Source organism: Prenolepis imparis, unplaced genomic scaffold (genome assembly GCF_030444845.1).
Source record: "Prenolepis imparis isolate NDT839.2.m4 unplaced genomic scaffold, iyPreImpa1.0 SCAF_11, whole genome shotgun sequence".
NCBI lineage: Eukaryota > Metazoa > Arthropoda > Insecta > Hymenoptera > Formicidae > Prenolepis > Prenolepis imparis.
This window is the reverse complement of record NW_028141169.1, coordinates 280,496-301,647: the sequence shown is the minus strand read 5'-3', so window position 1 is coordinate 301,647 and position 21,152 is coordinate 280,496. Positions and strand designations below refer to the sequence as shown.

Below are 21,152 nucleotides of genomic sequence, written 5' to 3'. Positions count from 1 at the left end.
GATCGCAATGTAGAAAACGTATTGAGACAAATGTGCAATTACGCTGTATATATGTGTAGTTTGGCTAACGAGCCGGAAAAGGTGACAATGCGAGCGACGAGCGAACGGAAGCGAAGTAGGAAGGGAGTAGCGCCGCTAGTTTGCATAAATTTAGGAAATACAGGGTGGAAAATCGATATCTGCATAGAGATTATAGATGGTGGTTGGTAGGCGCCGCGTAGCCGCAGCCTCCGTCGCGACGGCGTATGCGCTACATGTCTACGTCCTCCCCAACACCATTTTCGACCGCCCTAAACCGGCCATCCCTCCCACTCATCCCCGTTGCCGAAAAGTTGGTGTGCACTCGTGTAGCGGATACTTCTCGTGGGTGTTGGTGCCGTGCACCCCGTTCTCTCTCTCTCTCTCTCTCTCTATCTCCCGATCCACCACGACCCTTCCAAACCCTCCGTCGAGGCTACACATACTCTTCTCGCGTACGTATATGCTCTTCCTTGCTCTTCCTTGCTCTTACGAACGACGCGACGCGCCGGGTCGAACCGCGCCGCACCCCTTCTCTCGCTCTGGTTTATCCCCGTCTATCCATCCATTGCTCGCGTTCTCTTTCTTTTTCTCCGACTTGCTTCATCTCTTTTGCTCGTCCTAAGCTCGCTTCTCTCGCTCGGTCCCTCGCAATGCCCTACACCCGAATTGAAGTAGTCGATATCGTACTGCGGTCTGTCTCGAAATTAAGAGAAAACGACAGACTTGCGTCGCACGTAGTCCGGCTCGTATGTATATAATGTATACATCTCTCTTTCTCCTTCTTGTTTTGTTTTCTATACATTCCCCTTTATTCCTTTCTTCAATGTATATTAATGCGCCCCGTTACAACTTGAAAAGTGTACGATTGACGCGTCGCACCCCTTCCTTACCCATTCTTTCTTTTATTCTTTCATTCGGGAATATGAATTAGATTCGAGAAGAAACTCTATCGCTCGAGACTAGACACAAAGAGAAAGAGAGAAAGAAAGAGAGAGAGAGAGAGAAAGAGAGAGAGAAAGATTCAAAACATACTTGTATTCCTTACATTATATTACATTCTGTTCCGGCAAGCAACTGCGCTCCTATCTAAATCGGACACTATCATCTTATCCTGCAAAGTAAACTACGAACAACACCTATCATATCTTAACCATCCCTAGAGAGAGATCCAAGAGGAAAGAAGAAAAGAGCGCATCTTAATTTCTCAATGTGTGTAACGCGTTACCTTACACCGAACACTGCATCGTGCCAGTATTCATACATACACTTTAGCATGTGGCCAACGACCTTTTACTTTCATTCATGTTCGTTTCGTTCGCAAGGCCAGCAGATTGATACATCTACGCGAATGATTGCGAGACGAGCGTAATTTTTGTATTTTTTTCTCCCAATGTTTTACTCTAGAAATTTTCGCCGAAATATGCCGTCGAATAGTTGAAAATGACCGCTTTGTCCGTTGTGTAATTATACTGACATGAATTTGCGTGAAACGTCCTCATTGTTTAGATGCATGGAATGAAAATGAAACGAAAATACTGAAAATGAAAAAGAAGAAGAAGAAGAAACGCCTATGCGCCACCAGTTAATGCCAGCCGCTCTTCCGCTAAATACCGCAACATCGCGAAATTAAAATATTGATCGAACCCTGTCGCAAGAGGGAGGATGGGAATGACGGTGGAGAAGCAACGGGCCGATAACATTACCAACGATAGCACTATCCGAATGCGCTATCGTCCAATAGACACCCGGTGGTCTTCGATAGAAATTTAGTCGAAAACATTATTTCATTGTTTATGTTACGTGTCTTGAAATTTTTGCAACCATTCAATTCGTAGCGCGCACATAATTCTCATCATTTGCAGTTAATTATTGTTAACAAACGAGAATTTATTTATTCGTATATGTATTTCAGTTTCTGTATATCGATAAAGATAGCGCAAAAAGATAATGCAAGAAGATATAGTGTTGAAAAGTCAAAGACAAAATTAATTCTACAAACAATCTTCTAATTTCTTAGAGTTCCTCTCACCTGAAGTTCCTCTTTACACTGACGTTCCTCTTCCAAGCTCATCCGCTTTTCGTGTTTCTTATAGTATCGTCTCTTGGCAGCTTGTAGGTTGAACCATGTATACGAGAAAGACTTCACGAATGGTAGAAGAGCCTCGATAAATGGATGGAACTCATCCTGCAATCACACAATATTTATTTCTTTTTTATTTAATTATCTACATTCTCTCGTCTCGTCATTTTAAGCTTCGCAATTAGAATTTTTTTTTATTCAAGTACACATGCAACTGTCAACTATCTATATTGCAGAGAAAAAAAATCAAGTGTTTTGTCAAAAAGTATGTAAAAAAAAATTCACGCATTACAGTAAATAACATTCTAAATTTAATTTAGCAACATCAGTTTTGATAAATTCAAATGTTTTTATGTTATTAAACCAACAAGCAAATTTCTATTATTTTACCCAAGTATGCAAAAATGCAAAGTAAAGTAAAGAAATTATTTGAGAGCTATTTGTAACAATAAAATCTTTTTCTAAACAGTTTGATAAAATTAATATAGCTAAAGTCATTAGAAATATCCGCTATTCTTGATCAAAAGAAACATTTATCATGCATTTGGTCAATTTTAGAGAATAATTTGATTTAATACCCATTAATCTCGCTAGAAATAGAGATACAATCGTACACTGGAAAATGAGCGAAAGAAAATAAAAGTAATAGCACAAAATTCTATAAAATATTTGCAAAAATTGAAATTGATGTGCTGCTACAGCTGTACCAGCAATGTTGATTATCTCTGTTAAAATTATAAATGTATCAGTGAATGACTTGTGATGGATCACATGCATTTTGTGATATAAAGGATAGTTCTTTTATTTTACTTTTTCTTTTATTATTATGATCTTTGCGCTATTTTATTCCTCATTCGTTTACGCTCGATTTACGTTATTCTTTTTATTTATCTTTGTATTTTAAATATAAAAAAATATATAGAATATATTAGACACACGAGCATGGATATATTTAACGATGGATATAATAATGATTTGGTTAAGGCAAGATAATTGTTTTTCGCTCCCTTCTCTTTTTCTTTTCCTCTATCTTTTATATTCTCTATATCCATAGTAATCATAAGAACTCTTTCTCTCTCTCTCTCTCTCTCTCTCTCTCTCTCTCGTCGTGCACATCTTGCTACGAATAAAGTGCTAAAAAACATAAACGAACCATCGAGTATTCGCAAACACTGCAGCTGCTGTAGCGCACTACCGTCGTCTGTTCGTCCCTCCTGTCAGCGTCCAGCTGTCAGAAACAGCGATCCTCGCGGTAACGATTACGAAGAGCTCGATACTCCACCACCTCGCAGTCGCGAATCGCTCGCGGCCTCATCTGTATACCCTTATCTCTCGAGAAGAAGCGCGAAGTCTGCTTCTTCTCACGTGCCTTTTCCAATTATTCGAGATATTCGAGTCTCTATTTATCCGCACTTTTGACAGAGTGTCTCACTAGAGAGTCTCGTCGAGAAGCCGCTGCCAGGAATCTCTTGCTCGCGACACTGTCCCCGTAAACGCGTCCATGTAATACTTCCGTGTACTATTAATCGTACGCGTAACTTTTATCGACGCTAACCACGTGGAGAATTGCGCGTTTTGCTTTATCAAGTAATCATCCTCTTGAGGCGGTATCCCTAACTTTAGGAACGAGACGATATGTATTTTTGTTTTCTAAGGGAAATTTCTTTCCTCGTGGATTTCTCTCACTTGTGTAATCTTTTTGTCATCTACAAGAGTAGATCTTTCTAACCGAGAGATTGCGCCGCACAATTTAAATTTTAGCTACCGAAAGCGCCCACCAACCTTGCCGAGATGTGTTTGCGCGCGACGAAAGAGGAAAAAGAACGGAAGGAGAAGTACATCTATATGTTTTTTTTTTCGCTCTTTTCTCTGCATTTCGGACGGATATTAGAATCGAAAGACCCGAACTGAATGAAAACGTACACGGATGAAACAATGAGAAAATGAACACACCTGGGAAAGATGAGACCGTCGTTTACGGACGTTTTAATACGGACACGCCTTTGTATGTTGGACGCGCGCGTCCATCTGTGTATAGGTAACGCTGTTATTTTCGGAGCCAACGAAAATCAGGAACGTTAAACACTCTCGTCATCGCGATGAGGATAAAAACACGTTGGAAGAAGAGAACGCGCGACAAACCTTGGGATATGTTTTGGGAGAGGTACAAGCGCGCGAAAGCTATAAAAGAGAAACGATTCCAGCGCGTCATTTTTTTTCTCATTTTTTTTTTTCTTTTATTACAAGTTACTCTTCACGCGATAGAGAGAAAATCCATGCCAAAAATCGACGAGCAGCCAAGCAGGAAGAAGCGCAAAAGTGAATCACTCCCGGAAAACGATGGTCACACGGAAAACGTACCATTGTCAGGTACGAGCGATTCGCGAACTCAAATTAGAGAGTCCGTCACCTTCTCCTTCTTCTCTTCCGCCACCACCCTCTCCTTCTTCTCCTTTTCCTCCTCCTCCTCTCTCCTTCTCCTTCTCTTCCTCTTCTGTACTTACTCGCGCAATATTGCGTGGCGCGAACTTATTCGAAGAGGTCCACGAGTCGCAACCGAATAAAACATTTCGATATACGGAGTATAATTTTTAGCAGAAAGACAAGAAACCGACCGTAAAGAAAAATGTTCTCTCGAGATTCACACAAATTCTTCTATTATTAACAAATAAACGGTAGAAAGAGAAAGAGACCACAAGAATCACTATAACAACAAGCACCACTATGGTACCTCTCTACGCTCTAAATATGGCGCATTATATGAGCATTGATTCGACACGCGCGCGACAAGAATATAGTCCAAGTTGTGGACGATAAGTAACGCGATTAGCAAAACTAGACGTAAAATTAACGCGCTTGTCCCGCCGCGCAAATTCGAGTGACAAGATCAACGGCGCAAACTGTGATCAAACATTTGGCCGTACAAGAAGCACACATGATACAGATTCCCCATACTCTTTAAAGAAGAGTGCCGCATTTCGATGTTGAATAATTTCTGGCAAAGCGCATCCGGATAGTGTTTCGGAGGGAGCTCTGGCACGATAACAGCCAAGTGTATCCCTCTCGAACCTCCAACGCTCTCTCGTCGGTTTGGCTATTTAACACCGCGTTAACCGCGCGATTACGTAGGCGAGGGCGTTGCTTCGGAGTATCCCGATCGGGTTGATCTGTTCGCCAAAATTGCGAACCACGATCTTAGTCCTACGTCGTCCCGAACTGCGGAACGTGGCGGGTACAACACGTCGATCGTCGCGACGACACTGAGACGCCGGTCGTCGAGACGCGCGTATCGAGACGCGGACGGCACCGCGCGGCGGCCAGGTACGGCACCCTAAACAGTTATTAATAGCTCCTGTCCTAGCTTACTAGATTTGCCCTCGAACCGACGCAACGCGACGCTACGCAACGTCGACCACTAGTCTCCCATTCCCCTTTGTATATATTAACCCTCTCTCGTCGCTTTTTCCCTAGTCCTCGAGTTTCTCCTGTTTCTTCTTTCAAATGCAAAATTTGCGACTCGCGCCCCCTCCTTCTCTCTGTACAACCCTCTGACACTTGAAAAATTTAGGAAAATGGTGATTTGATGAGGGCCTTCTGACATCTTCAAAATTTAGAATAAAAAAGAAAAACAAAAGCTGATTCGATGAACACTCTCTGACAGTTTCAAAATTTATAATTAAAAAAAATGTACAAAGAGAATGTGATTCGATGAGCACTATCTGACAGTAGCGATACAATCACAAAATGTTTCTCGAGAAAATGGAATAAAAAAGTTAAAGCCAAAAAGAAGGAAACGGTTTGTTTAAAAAAGTTCAAGTACCAAAGATGATGCGAGAAGGAGGAGAAATATTTTCAGCGTAAGGTGTTTGAGTTGTAGCCGTATTGCCGAAAATTGGTTCTACATCAACAAGACCTCATTATATTATAACATGTCTCGAGATAAGATTGGCCATTGGCTTAAATAGCGCAACGGAGCACCGAAGCGCGCGCAACGTTCGAAATGCACTCGTACTCGCGCGATAACCGCCAAAACAAATATCGAGTCCTCCAACTCGACTTTCCTCGACGCATTTTTCATCATCTTTACATTGAAAAGGAAAAAAAAAAGGCATTCGCACCGCATGTATCGCAATAATAGCAAAGGAAGGCAGCAGAGGCGCGCGGAAAATTGCAAAATCATCTCTACGCAAGCAAGATGCGAGAACATAAACATAGCAGAACTAGGTGAAAGAAGGAAAAGAATGATTGAAAAGTGAGTTTTAAGCACCTGTCCGACGGAAGGAGCCTGCAGGTAAGTCGAGACATCCGGTTCCACCATGCAGCTTCTCAGAGTGTCTGGGATGAACATGAGTAGTCTGGACGTGGTCTGAGAGCCAGGCTGGAGCCGGCTGGTCACGACCCCGCCGCCGCTGTCTGACGCCGTTTGATACCGCTCGACGCCGCTCGACGCCGTTCGACGCCGTTCGACGGCGCTTTAATGCCCAGGTCCGACAAAGTCGACGACGACGATGATGATTATTATCATGTAGGGAAGAACGGAGGGTCTCTCTCAGTGTGGAGCGCAGAGATGTCTGATCGCAGGGGACCGCGTTCTAAGGACTGCACCAAAACTCGGAGGAACTCCGTCGATCGCGAAAATACCGTACGACTGCTTCCGCGATTTTCCGAGGATCAAACACGTGGTTCGAGCGTGGATCTGGCCAACTTGCGGAGCGAGCTTTCCAAACAACGGTGCGCTGCGACGCGACGATCGGCGACGCCAATTTTTCAAGCCCCGAACGAGTCTCTTCCGGTCTTCGCTCTTCCTCTCGTCCTTGACGACTCGGGCGAACGAGCTGCTGGCACCTCTCGCAAACGATTCCGCGCTCTCGATAAACGTTCTCGCGGGACTGTCGTTCCCGACACCGGGCTCCCCGGCGTTGGTACGGATAGCAGTATTACGGGCGCTATTGACGCTGCTAAACTGTCGTTTGTCGGGTGGTGACGAGACGCCGCACCCAAGCACACGCATCCTATCTAGCCGCAGTTGAGAATTTCTTTTCGATTTCGGATCTCCTCTCTCTCTCTCTCTCTCTCTCTCTCTCTCTCTGTGTGTGTGTGTTTCTCTCGTGCCGCACGCAGAGTGTCTGCGATTCTCCCCCACACTGTCGCCCCTTCTCTGTCGTACCTCTCTTTACGCTCCTCTCCCTCTCTCCCTCCCGCTTTTTCTTAAGCCGCGACTTTCACCCCTTCCTCTATTCTAGATATCGCCTTCTTTCCTTCCCGTCTTTAGGGATGTCCTCTTTTTGCTCTTCTTTTTTTCTTACTATATTCCTTGCTCTCTTTTTCTTTGATTTTACCGTTTCGATTCTTCGTTTCCTTCCGCTTTCTCTCTCATCCCATCTGTATCTTTATCAACGATTTGCGCCCTCTCTCTTTTTCTCTTCCGCCCTGTCTTCCTCTCTTTTTTTGCCGCTCAGATTGTCTTTATTGTCACATCGACGCGAATACGGCGATGACAAGGACGACAACGGCAATAACGACCAAGAGAGCTCTCAAGCTCTCGTGGTTCCTTCTAGTTTCCCTTGCGCTCGATCGGAAGACGCCAGGCCTCGGACTACGTCGACTCCAAACCACGAAAGCTGCGTCGGCGTCCGCGTCGGCGTCGGCGTCGGCGTCGGTGTCGGCGTCGGCGTAAAAAGCGAGCAGCGTCGCGCAAGCTCGATGTCAGAGTGCAGTCTTCGCCGCGAGAAGGATAATTCGAAAGAGAAGAGAATAAAACACAAATACCAATTAGAACAGTAAAATAACAATAAATTTTTTTAATAATATGCAAGAGTTACGCGCGGAAATAAAATGTCAAATGAAAGGTCCATGTTTGAAATCAATATCGCGAGAGAAAATATAATAAACATATATTCGATTTTGATAATTGCAAAAAAATATTCTCGAAAGAGATTAAAAGATTAGGAGAGAGAGAGAGCTACGAAGAATAATAATTGCTTTAAAAGAAAGCGGAAATGTTAATGAAAATATGATTATTGATACGAAAACATGTGTAAAACTAAAGAAAGAGGAAATAGAAAATAATAAAATTATTTTTTATTTATAATATACGACTGTTTTTAATGAAGCAAGGATTATCTGCTACGCAGATAATCGATGCGGTAATATAATTTCGCACATCTTTTATTATACGGTTATATTCTGTTTGGAACAATCTGTGATGCAAGTCTCGAAAACCTTGCGTTTGTTTAATAAGAGTTTGTCATCACAAACATTTAAATGTCTAGAGGTTTGCATCAATGTTCGTCAATAACAAATGCATTTGGAAAGTATAGTTTTTATAGTCTTGTAAATGAAGGAAAAATTAAATCCCTTGAGAGTATTAATTTTCAAGCAAAACAATCTTTCATCTGTGTAATGAAAATTAAAAATATGAAATTCTAGCAACACAATCAACTTACGTGGGACTTGTTACATTTGTGATAAAATATCGTAAAGATCACAAGATTCATTTCCAGACAGAAAAGAAGAAAGAATGAAACATTGGATATAGGAATCTCGATAGAGATTTCAGGAAAATAACTCACATGGTCATGTAGTTGAAAAACACTCGCAAATCACTGCACTGACGTTTGGTGATCGATCGATCATAAATATATAAACGGAATATTTCTCCACACGCAGAGAAAGAGAGAGAATTTACGGAGCCATCGTGAACGCGATTACAGCTTACAGCACTCCACACAATTCACAGAAGCGTTGATCAAGTTGCAGCTACGAAGGTGCACATCCGTTATCTAATTGAGAAATGCTTTGTCTCAAGATTATCGGAACACATAACTACGCGAGTTTGTCATAATGAATGAAATAAAATTGAGACTCTATAAATATATAGATCGTTATACTACTAGTATCAAAAATTTTGATCCCATTTTTCATATATGCATTAGTTGCGTTTTCAGCAGAACAAACCGCTTAGTAGTAATCGAACGTGATTGGCTCTTACTTTTAGAACCAACAAATCAACGTAGAGTATTGACCACTAAGCAGTTGTTCCGCTGAACGCGGCAATTACGTACATTGTTATTATTTTGTTCGATGGTAAAACTTAATTTTCAAATTATTACAATCTCTTGACACGTATTTTACTTATTGCATAGTACAAAAGATCATTAAAATTAAAAATTATACATTTATCAAACCAGAGAAATATTCTTGCATCTTTTTATAAAATTATATAATATTACTAAATGCAATAAACGATCTAAATTCGCAATAACACGTTATTTGGTTGTGATATAAAAATATTCTTACAAATGTTTTTTTTAATTTTTTAAAAATAAAATAATTTTTTTAATAAATTTCAAATTTTTAGAAAAAATAGGTGCTTATCAAATTATCATTTATTAATTACATGCGAAGATTTTTCAAACTTGAGATGATAAATTTTGCTAAATTATATTTTGCATTGCAATTCGAATGCTATTTCAACTAGAGGTGTATATTACATCATAAAAAATTTACAAATAGTAAAAAGTATATAAATTCAAATATTACAAAAACACCCATAATTATATTTAATAATATCTAACAAAGTCTAACTACAACTAAACTGAATCGACAAAGCAATTTCCATAATAATGACAAAAATTTCTGATAATTATGTCCAAACATTTCTGATAATTATAAATTTGAGTCATATAATGTTTTGAAATTCTCTAATTACAATAGAAATAAGTATATATATATATGTATGCATGTGTGTGTGTGTGTGTGTGTGTATTGATCATTTTTTAAGAATTTTCAACTTCTTAGCAAACATTAATAAAAGGAAATTATTCCATGTCAAATAGTCCAATCTAAACAAAAATTTAATTCAAATTTGTTGGCTTTGCTTAAAATTACAATAGTTAAACTCTTACGAGTATTATTGAATTATTCAAATATCATTTTCTTCATAATTTGCTTACAAATATACAAATAATTAGGTTTTAAATTTATCCAAATTTTTTTTTAAAAATGCTTGAAAACCAATCATCGTAAATATTTAAATAACAATATTCAAACTTTTAATAATTCCTGAATTGCCATATAACAAGATTTGAAGCAAGTTTATAATGTTAATGTCTTATTTAACATGGAATGAACCATTGACACATGGAGAAGGATATTTCGTTGAATATTTTATAAAAATGTTTTTCCTAATTTTGTCAGAGTTATTGTTCAAAGTTGTACAATGGACAATATCAATGCACGATACATCCGTTATGTGCTTCAATTATTCATATATTACTAATAGTTGATATAAACGGATTAAAACTGAAAAATTGAAAATTTAATGTTAGATGAACAATGTTGATTACAAATGTTGCAAACTTGATAAAAGCAGTAACTCTATACTCACTCTTTTTAAGAATTCCTCTGCGCATATACGCGCTCTGGCATTAACCGATAATTTCATCTCACTGATTTCTCTATCAATTTCCTCCATAAAGTGAATAACAAAATCTACTATCTTATGTTTGTACATTTGCTCAACGTGAATATTAGTGATTAAAAAGCTAATGTCATAGCCCTAAAATACAAGTATTGTATAAAATATACTTGATTATATGTAAATAATTATATATAGATGTATATATATATATATATATATATAAAAAGCTTGAAAACAATCAGCTTTTAAATTACTTGCCTCTACTGGTTTTCTTCTGAGTATCATAAAATGTTCGGCTCTCATTGTCATGAATCTTGTAAAATTATGACAAAGAATCTTTTCTAGATCGTCGGCTTGTTTCACAGCGATACTTATTCTCATACTGTTTATGCTAGATTCAATCAAGACCTTCTCCTTATCGTTTCTACTTATCAGGATAGGAGTTAAAAGCAGTTCTTTGCTCGCCCTTACTTCCACTTCAGGTTTATTGTGCTTTTCCACAATTTGAGAGGAAAAATTCTCCAGACACATGGCAGCGGTGAGTGTACGTCTAACTGCTGTCAAATAGGGTTTTAGCGTTCCCGACTGCAAAATAAATAGTGAAACAAACAGTATAAGAAAAATGTTTGATACTGTAGTAATTGTCGCAAGTAATTGTTGCAAAAATGCACTTTTTTTAAATAGTAGTTGGACAAAAATCAAAGATATTTTAAGAGTTAAAATTAAAAGAAACAACGTGCCATCAAAATCCACACAGTCTAGCCCATCTATAATCAGTTAAAAATGATTTTATAAGCTAATCAAAATACGATTCTTTGAATAAAATGACTCACCATATTTGCAGAAGATAACTCACAAAGTTCGATAAAACATTCGATATAACATCCGTGTTAGCTAATATATTAGTTTTCTTAAAAGCCTGTCGAGCTTTTCACTGTTTAGGGGGTTTGGCAAAGATACACGACAGGAAACATGAAACATTACATTGATCGGTACAACTTTGATTCTTCAAGCCTATAAATCGCGGCCCATTTAATTAGTCTGATTCTCTAGTTGAGACTAGGTGACCTGATCTTTTTTTTATTCGACAAAACCGGTGTTTTCTTCAACTTGACTTTGACTTGCAGCACCCAGCACCAATTTAGGGCGTGCACATATACCGAGTGACCGAGAGTGCAAAGAATGCTTTTTCGCACGAAGTTGGTCACATTTAGGGCGCATTCGAACTTGCACTTATTTCCAAATGTGAGGGCAAGTCGATTTTGCTCCAATGGGAAAAGAGAACCTCGTCTGTTTCCCATCTATGACCAATCGTAATTCTACAAGTATCCGAGCATCGTGCGTATGCGCCTTAACATTCACTAGATCCAGTTTCCCTAAATACAATTTTTTGGCTCGGGAGCGTCGTATCTAGATATTCGTGTATTATTATATTGAAAATTGAGATTAAAAATCAAAAATTGAAATTTCAGATCAATCTGAAGAAAGAAATTTTAGTTTCTGTCGATTCCAATCTTTAATCTTCAATGCGCTAGTCTGATATTGGTTTTACATACAAATTTGTCTGGATAAGATGTAAAAAATAATAGCTGTACATATTTGACAGATTATATATTTAGATATATTCATGAAAAAAAGATAAATTTTTGTCAACTATCAATAAATAGATAGAATGCGTTTGAAAAACGCGCAATTTTAGACGTCAAGGCGCATGAATATAGTACCTTGAGAGAAATATCTAGAAAAATCGAAACATGGGTCATATCGGATAATCGAACGTTGTTTCAGGCAATTTCACGACGTTGTTGCGTTTCTCCACTTTTGTCCGCGAACGTGTGCTTTCTTCCGATCGGGAGAGACGCAATACAGTTTAACTTTTAAGGATTAAAATCGATTGGAACGATTGACGATTGACGTGCAACGAACAGGAGCCATTTTGCCGGTGAGTCCCGCAGATAACTTGGTAATAGAGTGATAGAGTGCCGTGAGACAGTGCGCAACACCTCTTTTGTAGGGCCGTGAGCTTTTCTTATCGTTTCTTTTTACACGCGCTTCGAGCTCCCAGAAGCGAACAAACTTTCGAGGAAAAAGCCTTCTTTCCAGTCATCTCGCATCGAACGCATCGCACGTTTTTAAGCTCGACGCTAAGCCAACAGTTATGTCCGAAGGCATGTAAAAGTACGTATACTCTGTATTATGTATTCGCCAGAGCGTCGTCAGGTATCAGCGTAACCGATTGAAATCGAAAAAATTCAGGTACATGTCAGTTACTTCCAGTTGACGATAAAGTGTGCTCGTACGTCGCAATCAGTGAAATTAATAGTAGGTATGTGATTGAACGAAACTTCATCTTGTGTGTGCTGTCACTCTTGAGTTTATCGCAGGTCGTCGAAATGTGTGTCGAATCTTATCAGTGATTGTTACCTACCAATGTTTCCATCACCTATTTATAACATTATTATTGTAACAATGACGATATTTTATTAGATGCAACAAAAGGAGTTGCAGTTGCGCAAAGCCAAACAATTCTTTCTGCGATAGCAATCTATAAAACTGTACAAAACTTAAAAATTACAGGCTTTAATTTTATATTAATCATCAGTGACTTGCGACAAAAGCACATAAAAATATATATGACCCGATATCAAGGACAATGACATTGTATCGTATTGTGTAATCGGAAGAAACAGTGCCAACACGGTGTTTGATACGTGTACATTGGAAGATTCAATGCGATCGTACGATGCAAAACATTTTGCAAGCATTTAAAACAATATTTTAAAACTTTAGCTCGATTTAATGTAGCGTTATTACAATTTATTTGTGTTTGACATTTGAGAGATTAGAGTCTTGTACATTGAATTACATTTGAAATAGGTGAAAGCAAATCCTTTCTTTTCTCCTCTCTAATTCTCTCCTTGTTTCATGTAAGATAGAGTACAGTGCACGTGTGAATGTAAATTACAAGTAAATTCAAGATGTACGTATGTATTTTTCTCTCGAATCAAAAACATTACATACTTTCTGCTATTTTTTAAAATGACATACATACTGCATACAAAGAGATACTAAAGTATTATTATTATCATTATATTAGAGCTGTCTCTATTTTACTTATGCATTTGTTTGTTGTTATTTAAATCAATATTATTGAATTAATTATTTCATGCGAAATATAATTGTATATCCAATTGTTTCTCTTCCATGCATAATATTAATATTTAGTAAATTGCAAAAATGTTTTACAGTTGTACATTTGCATTGTAGAAATTAAAAAAATAGATGGTGTATGTATGTATAGACGTGTGTGTGTGTGTGTGTGTGTGATTGCGATACAATTAACCGCCATCTATAACGCTGCTGGAAAGAGAAAGAGAGAGCTGATAATTAAATTATAACGAGGACAATACGCGGAAAGATTCGCGCGAGCCAAGGACACGAGGCTTTCGCGACGTCGCGTCGCGCGAAATCCTTTTCCTTCGATATGTCGTTCTCTGGCCAAATATGTAAAACTGACGTCACGTTTCCCTGCAAGAACATAAGGACGCCCACTGGAATCGCTTCGCTCTCGATCGTCCGCGAAAATCTCTTTTAGAGAGAGAGAGAGAGATTGCTAAATATATTCCCTTCCGCGATAATTTTCGGCCCCCGAAAAGTTTGATCGATCGGAGGACGTTGCTCGATTTAGAAGCGTTGCCGTGAAAATTCAAGGTCGTATACTTGGACTCGAGAGAGAAAGAGAGAGGAAATCTGCCAAAACTTTGGAATAACACGATAAAATATAACGAGATAAGAATAATTTAAGAGTGAGGATTTTAAATATCGAGATAAAACGAAATTTGTGTAGTTATTACGCAGGCGGGAGATATATGTATACGTATTAGGATTACGTGGTCGCTGAACGACCCACGTCGCGATGACGAGCACGTTGGCTATACGACTTCACCTGAGAGATGAGAGATCCGCGAAACGCGTAGGTAGTATTTCGATGAACCAAAATCGAATCCAAAAGTAGCGTGACTCGCTTACAAGCAGTTTCCCTCTCTATCCCTATAGATAAAAACACATATCAGCTTTATGGGGTGGGAAACATCTCTAATTTACGGAGGATTCCGGGATCTTATGTATTTATGATCGCATGATACACACGGTAATTTATTTATCTCGTCCATTTTTAATGTAGTGTATTAATTTGATTTCATAGACATTCTCACTTCTCTTGTATGAATTTTCTTTTTCATTTTTTGTGTTTATATTTTTTTGTTTATACATTCTTTGAAGATGACCCCGAAGTAGGATTGAAACGTTAATTTTAAACTGATAAATAGTGCCTGATGTTATTTAGGGTTTTTATTCGTGCTTTTTGGCTCTTATCACTTACACCTTTGTATTATTTATATTAGCTTTATAATTTTTTTTTAACGTCATGCTTCGTCTCTACGATTCCTTCTCCAACAAAGAGAGAACGAGGGTGCATGTTCACAGATCTTAATTTGGCAGAGATTCAGAGTTATCAGATGCAAAAGTAGTATCAGCGATTAGTCAAAGATACATTGATACGTTGCATTAGTATAAGAAGGAAAATTTTCAAAGATATCGCGCGATGCGCCGCGTACATCTTTGTTTTTTTCTTCATTAAATTTAATTTACATGGCAATTAGCGCTACATCGATACCGATAAAACCGTAAATAGCCCGGGCGACTTTGTACTATTTGTAATAATCTCTATACCCCTCCATGCTTCCAACTATTTTCGATAGTCGACTTGGCTAACTTTAGCAATTTCCTCGCTCTCTTCTCGCGAGCTTGCAAACGCTTAGATTTTCATCATTGTGTGTATGTGTGTATGCGTAGCATGTTGCATATTGGACCAAAAAGTTGATATGATATACCGCAATAGCGATAGCAATAAGCGATAATGCGCTATCTATTTTTATCCGCGGTCGATTTAAATTGTTAATGGCGTTTATATGCGGCGTATATCGCTATACACGACCAGTCACGACGCATTCTCGTGATAAATTATTCGTCAAAACATTAGAAATTATCATATATTACGAGTGAGAATATCGTCACCCAAAACGCTCGAGAAAAGCATGGCGATACTTATTGTTGGTCTTAATTCCATCGTACGTCTATTTGCAACATTGTATTACAATCGATTCGCCTGTTAATCGCCGCGCCGGCTCGCATCAGTTATAATAAGACTCGCATTGTCCGACAGGTGGTTTCCTAAGCCCTGATTCCGAACGTGCCGAACGATGGTCGACTACTACAAAGTGCTCGAAGTGCAGCGGAATGCTGCCGGTACCGAGATCAAAAAGGCGTAAGTTTAATCTGTTTAATATAATAAATCGATAAAAGGCTCTCGATAAATGTAGAGACATTTAAAAATAATTTTGTTTATAATTTTGTCGCATTTAATATCTGACTCTTATTAACTCTTTTCATACCTGAATTTGTAATTAATCTATTTATCGTATTGGCTAATTGTTAATCCAATATTTGTATCTCATTGTATTTTGTGTAACTGCAAACAAGTTTCCAATATTGCGATCTTACTCTTATGAACGGATGTTTTTAATAAGCTCCGCTAACGCAATATCCGGCATTTTCATTTTATAGGTATAGAAAGTTGGCATTGAAATGGCATCCAGACAAGAATCCGGATAATTTAGAAGAGGCAAATAAAAGATTCAAGGAGCTCTCGGAAGCTTATGAAGTTTTGAGCGATGGTAAGTGCGTTCTATGACGATAATAAATCAAATCGAGAAGACATGCTCTGTGATTCTCGTCGAGAAGTGATTTTCTAGCCATAAAACAATTTGATATCTCGAAACACACACCTGATATGCCTTAATTAGATTCAGTAAAAGCATAGCAGATTTCTAGGATTAATACGATAGAAGCTGCCTTTTTTTCTTTTTTAACGAAACGTCATATAAAATGCTCGTTGCGAGGATATAGATTGTACAATAGAGTGTCGAGAAATTTGAAAGAACGAGCGCAAATGAGGAACGTGCGTATAATTTGTAAGAGAAGATCGGGGCGATATAAAAAATCTTTCCAGATGTGAAGAGACGCACTTACGATCAGCGCTTATATCAGAAGGCGGCATCAAGGCCTGGCCGTGGATTCACCTTCCGAAGTTTCTTTGATTCTCCTTTCCAGCGATATTTCGGTATCACTTAAAAAAAAAAAATGATTTGCAGAGTGCTCGAAACATTTTGTATACAGTGTAGTTTTCTTTTCTCTCTTTTTTTTTTCTCGCCTTAATATTGTGCCATACAAAATGTGCATATATCCGCCTCTCTCTTCTCCATTTTTTCGCAAGAAAATTTAAACGTGCGCGAAATGTCTAACACGACGCAGGAGCGAGGATTTTCGAGATCAATTTTGATTTACGAAAGCACGGCTATTTATAAAAAAAAACTGTGCTACCATGTGTGAATCTATAATCTGTAAATATTTTTTTTTATTTATTAGAACGACAAACAAAATACACATCCGCGATCGTGCGCTCATTCTTTTTATAAAAAGATCCTCCTATAAAAATAGTAGTATAATAATAGAAGAAACTTTGCGAGTTTTCCCTACAAGTATCACGCTGAATAACTACCATATTGCAGTTAACCCTGCCTGTATTCTATTGTCAGCGTGTGTCTAACAGCTAGCGAATTATAACTCGATCGAAACGGTTACGTTCTTGATACAAAAAAATGATCAACATGTAATAACGTAAGCTAAACTAAGCGAGAGATACATCAGTCGCGATAAATCCTCGAGCATTGTTGACACTCTGAAATTTTTTTCTCATGTTGTATTTGAATTTATCGATTGATATTGAACTAACCTTGCGGCAAACTTTGCAGAAGCCTCGCTTGTTGAGTTTTGATTGAAAGGAATAAAATTTGTAATGATAATGATTGAAGAATGATGGAAAATGATAATCGTTTTATTTGAAAACTTTTAGAAAAGAAGAGGCGCGTTTACGATCAGTATGGCAAAGAAGGTCTTCAAATGCCCGGAAGCAAACGACGCCACGGAGATGACTTTGATTCGCACTTTGCCGGCACGTTCGTTTTTAGAGATCCCGCGGAAGTATTTAGAGAATTTTTCGACGGTGTACCGTTCGAAGATTTGTTTGCCGGTAAGCATTTACGCGCGCACAGTGTGAGATAATAAATATATGCGATAAATACAAAACGCTATTGTTGAATTTTACAGGTTTTCACGGTTGTTCCCGGAGAGGCGCTACGGGGAGACACGGTCATTCGACTAACAATAGTCTGAGTACTTCCTTCTTTGGCCCCTTATTCGGCTTTCGTTTGCCGTTCGATAATTTAATGGAGAATGCCAGCACAGCGGGAAACTTTACCTCTTTTGGTACTTTTACTAGTTTCGACGGAGCGAGCAGTGGTGGTGGTGCTGCTGTAAAACGTACCAGTACGTCGACTCGTTTCATCGATGGAAAGAAAATTACGACTAAAAAGTATGTCTGATAATGTGCATGTCGCAAATCTCACAAATGCTATTATATATTTTTTCTAATCGCCTTTGTGTATTTTCTTTTTTTTTTTTTTTTTTTGCAGAGTCTGTGAAAATGGGAAAGAAACTATAATGTCTTACGAAAACGATGTACTGAAATCGAAGACGGTGAACGGCGTACCACAGTCAATAACGTACAGTTAAAACACATCTCATTCGCTCGATCTCTCCTTGGCAATTGAGAAATTCCTGTCGTCACGGTTCGAACATCAGCAAACCTGGTATCCGCGTTGATATCTCCCGCGACATATAATTTCTCCTCTCCCTCGCAATAGTTTCGTCCAGAACGTAATGTCAGCTTTTAACGCGTTACTCATCGAAATCGAAATTGACAATCGATGATAGTGAGATAGGCTCTCTAAGCCCGAGTGATCGGAGCGTTGATAATTGGAATTTTAACAATAAAACAGAACGAGATTGCCTTTCATGAACTTCGATTTTCCGTCATCTCGTTTGTTTATGTGTGTATTAGGTTCGACGAAGCATCGACGAGTCGTCAAGTCTGTGAGAACGTCAATGATAACACGATGGGTAGCCACAGCTCGAACGCAGTCCACAGCGACTATCTAAAAGCTAGCAGAGTAAAGACGCGTCATCATCCGCACACGAGTAAGAAGCACGATAGAAGTAAGAGGAAATAAATTTTGCTCTTATCAAGTTCCTTATATATTCAAGTTGACAAGTATGCGCTCCTAATGTACTCGATTGATGTAATTTGATTCAAATTTTCATTTTATATACATATATGTCACTATTATCCATCATTTATTATCTAATAGAAATTTAAAGAAAACAAGTATTGCCAATTTATATATAAAGTTATTACATTAAAAGGGGGAGAGAGAGAGAAAGAAAAAATATCCTATAAAAACACACACGATACAATTAATTTTTGGACATATCCACGCTGTTTGATTAATAAAATTCACTTGGGAAAAAAAAAAAAAAAACAAAAGATTCGTCAACTTTTGGTTTTGAAAGCGAAGCGGCGCGCTATCCGTTAGCATTAAATCATTTAGTTTTGTAAAAAAATGAGCTGTTCGAGTCGAATTAGGTACTCGCGATAGCGTATCGCTTACGCTGCTAATCCAAACCATAATTTGCAAGTAACATCCGCCTCTACCTATAACTGTAAAATGTAACCGATAGCGTTCGCGTTAACTTAAATTTTGATTAAACTAGGTATCGCTAGGTTACAGAACTGATGCAAACTTACGATTTCTCAAACAAAAATGCCTTATACATTTTTCGTATCAGTTAATAATAGTTATAATTTATTTTCGTCGCTGCGTATTTTTATTGTCGCGTTGGCTATAGCGTTATTTACCAATTTAAGTTTTAGTTAAATATACACACACACCACGCTGAAATATATCGTTGAAAGTGTGTTTAGGGAACCATTTTTCTTTAATTAGTTATTTCCATATGTGTATATAATGATAAGAAAAATGTTATATATAAAAATACATTATTAATATACACTAATAATCATGAGTCGGTGTGAGTGAAACTTTAGTATGGGACTGAAACGCAAATGGCACAAGTTAAATTATTGTTATCGTGTTAAAGAGGGAAAATAATTGTGACAGAGACATATGCGAGAAATAATTTTATGTTGACTGTAATAAAGTGGATACAAGACTTGTAAAAACAAGACAAAAAACCTTATTCAAGTGCGTGTAGAGCTGCCAAACAATAGAAAAAAAATTGATATCATACATCCGCATATAATCATTTACATGTGAATATATGATTCCTGCACTTTCCATTTAAAAATGAAAAGTCTCATAAACATTTCAGTGAGATTAGACACATATAAATATTTATGCATACATATGTATGCGTAATAACAAATCTACTACTTTTTTCCAATCGAGGCGATTAATGCCTCCACTTTAGCAATATATTGCTCTTTCGCCGTTTCTTGTCCCATGCTTTTTTTACTGTTCCAAGCATCCCACTTTGCTTTTCCTTTAAAATCCAACATACCTGGCCTGTCTAAAAAATTAAAAGAGATTATTTAAATTATATACATATATGAAAACACACGCGAAAAGTAATGAATTTTATACAAAAATTCTGTGAATACAAACCTGTGTTACAATCACCGATAGTGGATTGCTTGTACAATGCGTACAGTTCAAGTAGATCTTCATCTTCTGGTTGCGTAGCCAATTCTTTTACTGCTGTGGCCGCATTATTAAATCTCTGGGGAAAAAAATTATACAATCATGTTATAATTTCTCTCTACTTGGTACTTTTTCTATATATGATGAATAATGACAATTCAATCAAAATAATGAATTTGCGATTTAGTTTGTAATTTGTTAGGTCAGATCAGGAATAGCTGCGTGTATCAATAATGCATTTAATTTAAAATCTAAACAAAATTTTTTTTTCTCTCTATCACATAATTTGTGTGATCTAATCATATAAATAACAATTTATCTACTAAATTATCATGAATCATCAATGGATTTGAGGCGCTATTGGCTAATGATAAACAACCTAATTTCTCTGTTGAGTCTAATCTAGTGATTTTTTTTTTCTTAGAATTATCATTAACGAATCTGTTTAAGATTAATAAGGTTATTTTTAAGAAGAGAAACATATTTTTTTGCTACATTAGAGTATACGTTGTCTCTCTGAAATAATTTCGAACATCAAGCTCCGACATGCCATTGTTCACACCTACTGATATGTAGAAAAACACATACATTTAAAAAAGAGTTTGCAATTGATAGTTGAACATCACTAGTCACTAGTTAAACTTCACTCGCTGATAAACTTTAACCGCGGTTAGAGGACGGATTTCGCGATATATTTTCTCCGTGTATATAATTGAATTTTTCATTAAATGAATAAATTAATTTAATCCTTACTTCGTCCAGCGACATGATGGAAAATGTTAATTCCGACACTGAAATTACAATGATGATCCCGAGGGAAGAATCGTACGAGAGGTTACGACACTCGCGTGTTGACGAAGGCTGACGATAAGGACGATAACTACGTACGTACGTGGCCGTATTAACGCAATTATTAATATTTTATGAGTACTCTGCGTTGATACCACTGCTT

The 21,152-nt window shown here is 37.7% G+C and overlaps 4 protein-coding genes across 21 annotated transcripts in view; 1 reads left to right on the top strand and 3 right to left on the bottom strand.

The window, feature by feature from the left end:
* Positions 1 to 9,174, bottom strand: part of Nfi (Nuclear factor I) — a 31,966-nt gene extending 22,792 nt beyond the window's left edge. For 2 of the 11 annotated variants that reach the window (XM_083049871.1, XM_083049879.1), the window contains exons 1-3: positions 8,674 to 9,173; positions 6,369 to 7,819; positions 2,051 to 2,206 (exon numbers count right to left, since the gene is read on the bottom strand). In XM_083049871.1, the coding sequence (XP_082905997.1) occupies positions 2,051 to 2,206; positions 6,369 to 6,449 (237 nt within the window). In that variant the 5' untranslated portion in view covers positions 6,450 to 7,819; positions 8,674 to 9,173. The other 9 variants (XM_083049872.1, XM_083049875.1, XM_083049876.1 and 6 more) reach the window with 9 other exon arrangements.
* Positions 9,175 to 9,481: 307 nt separating this feature from the next.
* Arpc4 (Actin-related protein 2/3 complex, subunit 4) lies at positions 9,482 to 11,713 on the bottom strand. The gene is made up of 4 exons (XM_083049131.1): positions 11,357 to 11,713; positions 10,782 to 11,108; positions 10,491 to 10,661; positions 9,482 to 10,405 (listed from the first exon to the last, which is right to left on the bottom strand). Exons 1-4 carry the CDS (start codon positions 11,357 to 11,359, stop codon positions 10,400 to 10,402), a joined length of 507 nt encoding a protein of 168 aa, XP_082905257.1. The 5' UTR covers positions 11,360 to 11,713; the 3' UTR covers positions 9,482 to 10,399.
* A 532-nt stretch (positions 11,714 to 12,245) lies between these two features.
* Positions 12,246 to 19,789, top strand: LOC145942423 (dnaJ homolog subfamily B member 6). 8 transcript variants are annotated; one of them, XM_083049126.1, is made up of 9 exons: positions 12,246 to 12,465; positions 12,538 to 12,701; positions 15,748 to 15,849; positions 16,149 to 16,258; positions 16,594 to 16,704; positions 17,497 to 17,673; positions 17,751 to 18,015; positions 18,116 to 18,205; positions 18,544 to 19,789. In XM_083049126.1, exons 3-9 carry the CDS (start codon positions 15,785 to 15,787, stop codon positions 18,710 to 18,712), a joined length of 987 nt encoding a protein of 328 aa, XP_082905252.1. In that variant the 5' UTR covers positions 12,246 to 12,465; positions 12,538 to 12,701; positions 15,748 to 15,784; the 3' UTR covers positions 18,713 to 19,789. The 8 variants fall into 8 exon arrangements, 7 of the variants coding, with proteins under 7 accessions (XP_082905252.1, XP_082905251.1, XP_082905253.1 ...); XM_083049125.1 differs by lacking the exon at positions 12,538 to 12,701; XR_014426356.1 differs by lacking the exon at positions 12,246 to 12,465 and having other exon boundaries at positions 12,473 to 12,701; positions 18,116 to 18,292; positions 18,544 to 18,683.
* On the bottom strand, positions 19,666 to 21,112 carry Acbp1 (Acyl-CoA binding protein 1). The gene is made up of 3 exons (XM_083049132.1): positions 20,954 to 21,112; positions 20,165 to 20,279; positions 19,666 to 20,069 (listed from the first exon to the last, which is right to left on the bottom strand). The coding sequence occupies exons 1-3, from the start codon at positions 20,966 to 20,968 to the stop codon at positions 19,930 to 19,932; spliced, it is 270 nt and encodes an 89-aa protein (XP_082905258.1). The 5' UTR covers positions 20,969 to 21,112; the 3' UTR covers positions 19,666 to 19,929.
* Positions 21,113 to 21,152: the final 40 nt, after the last annotated feature.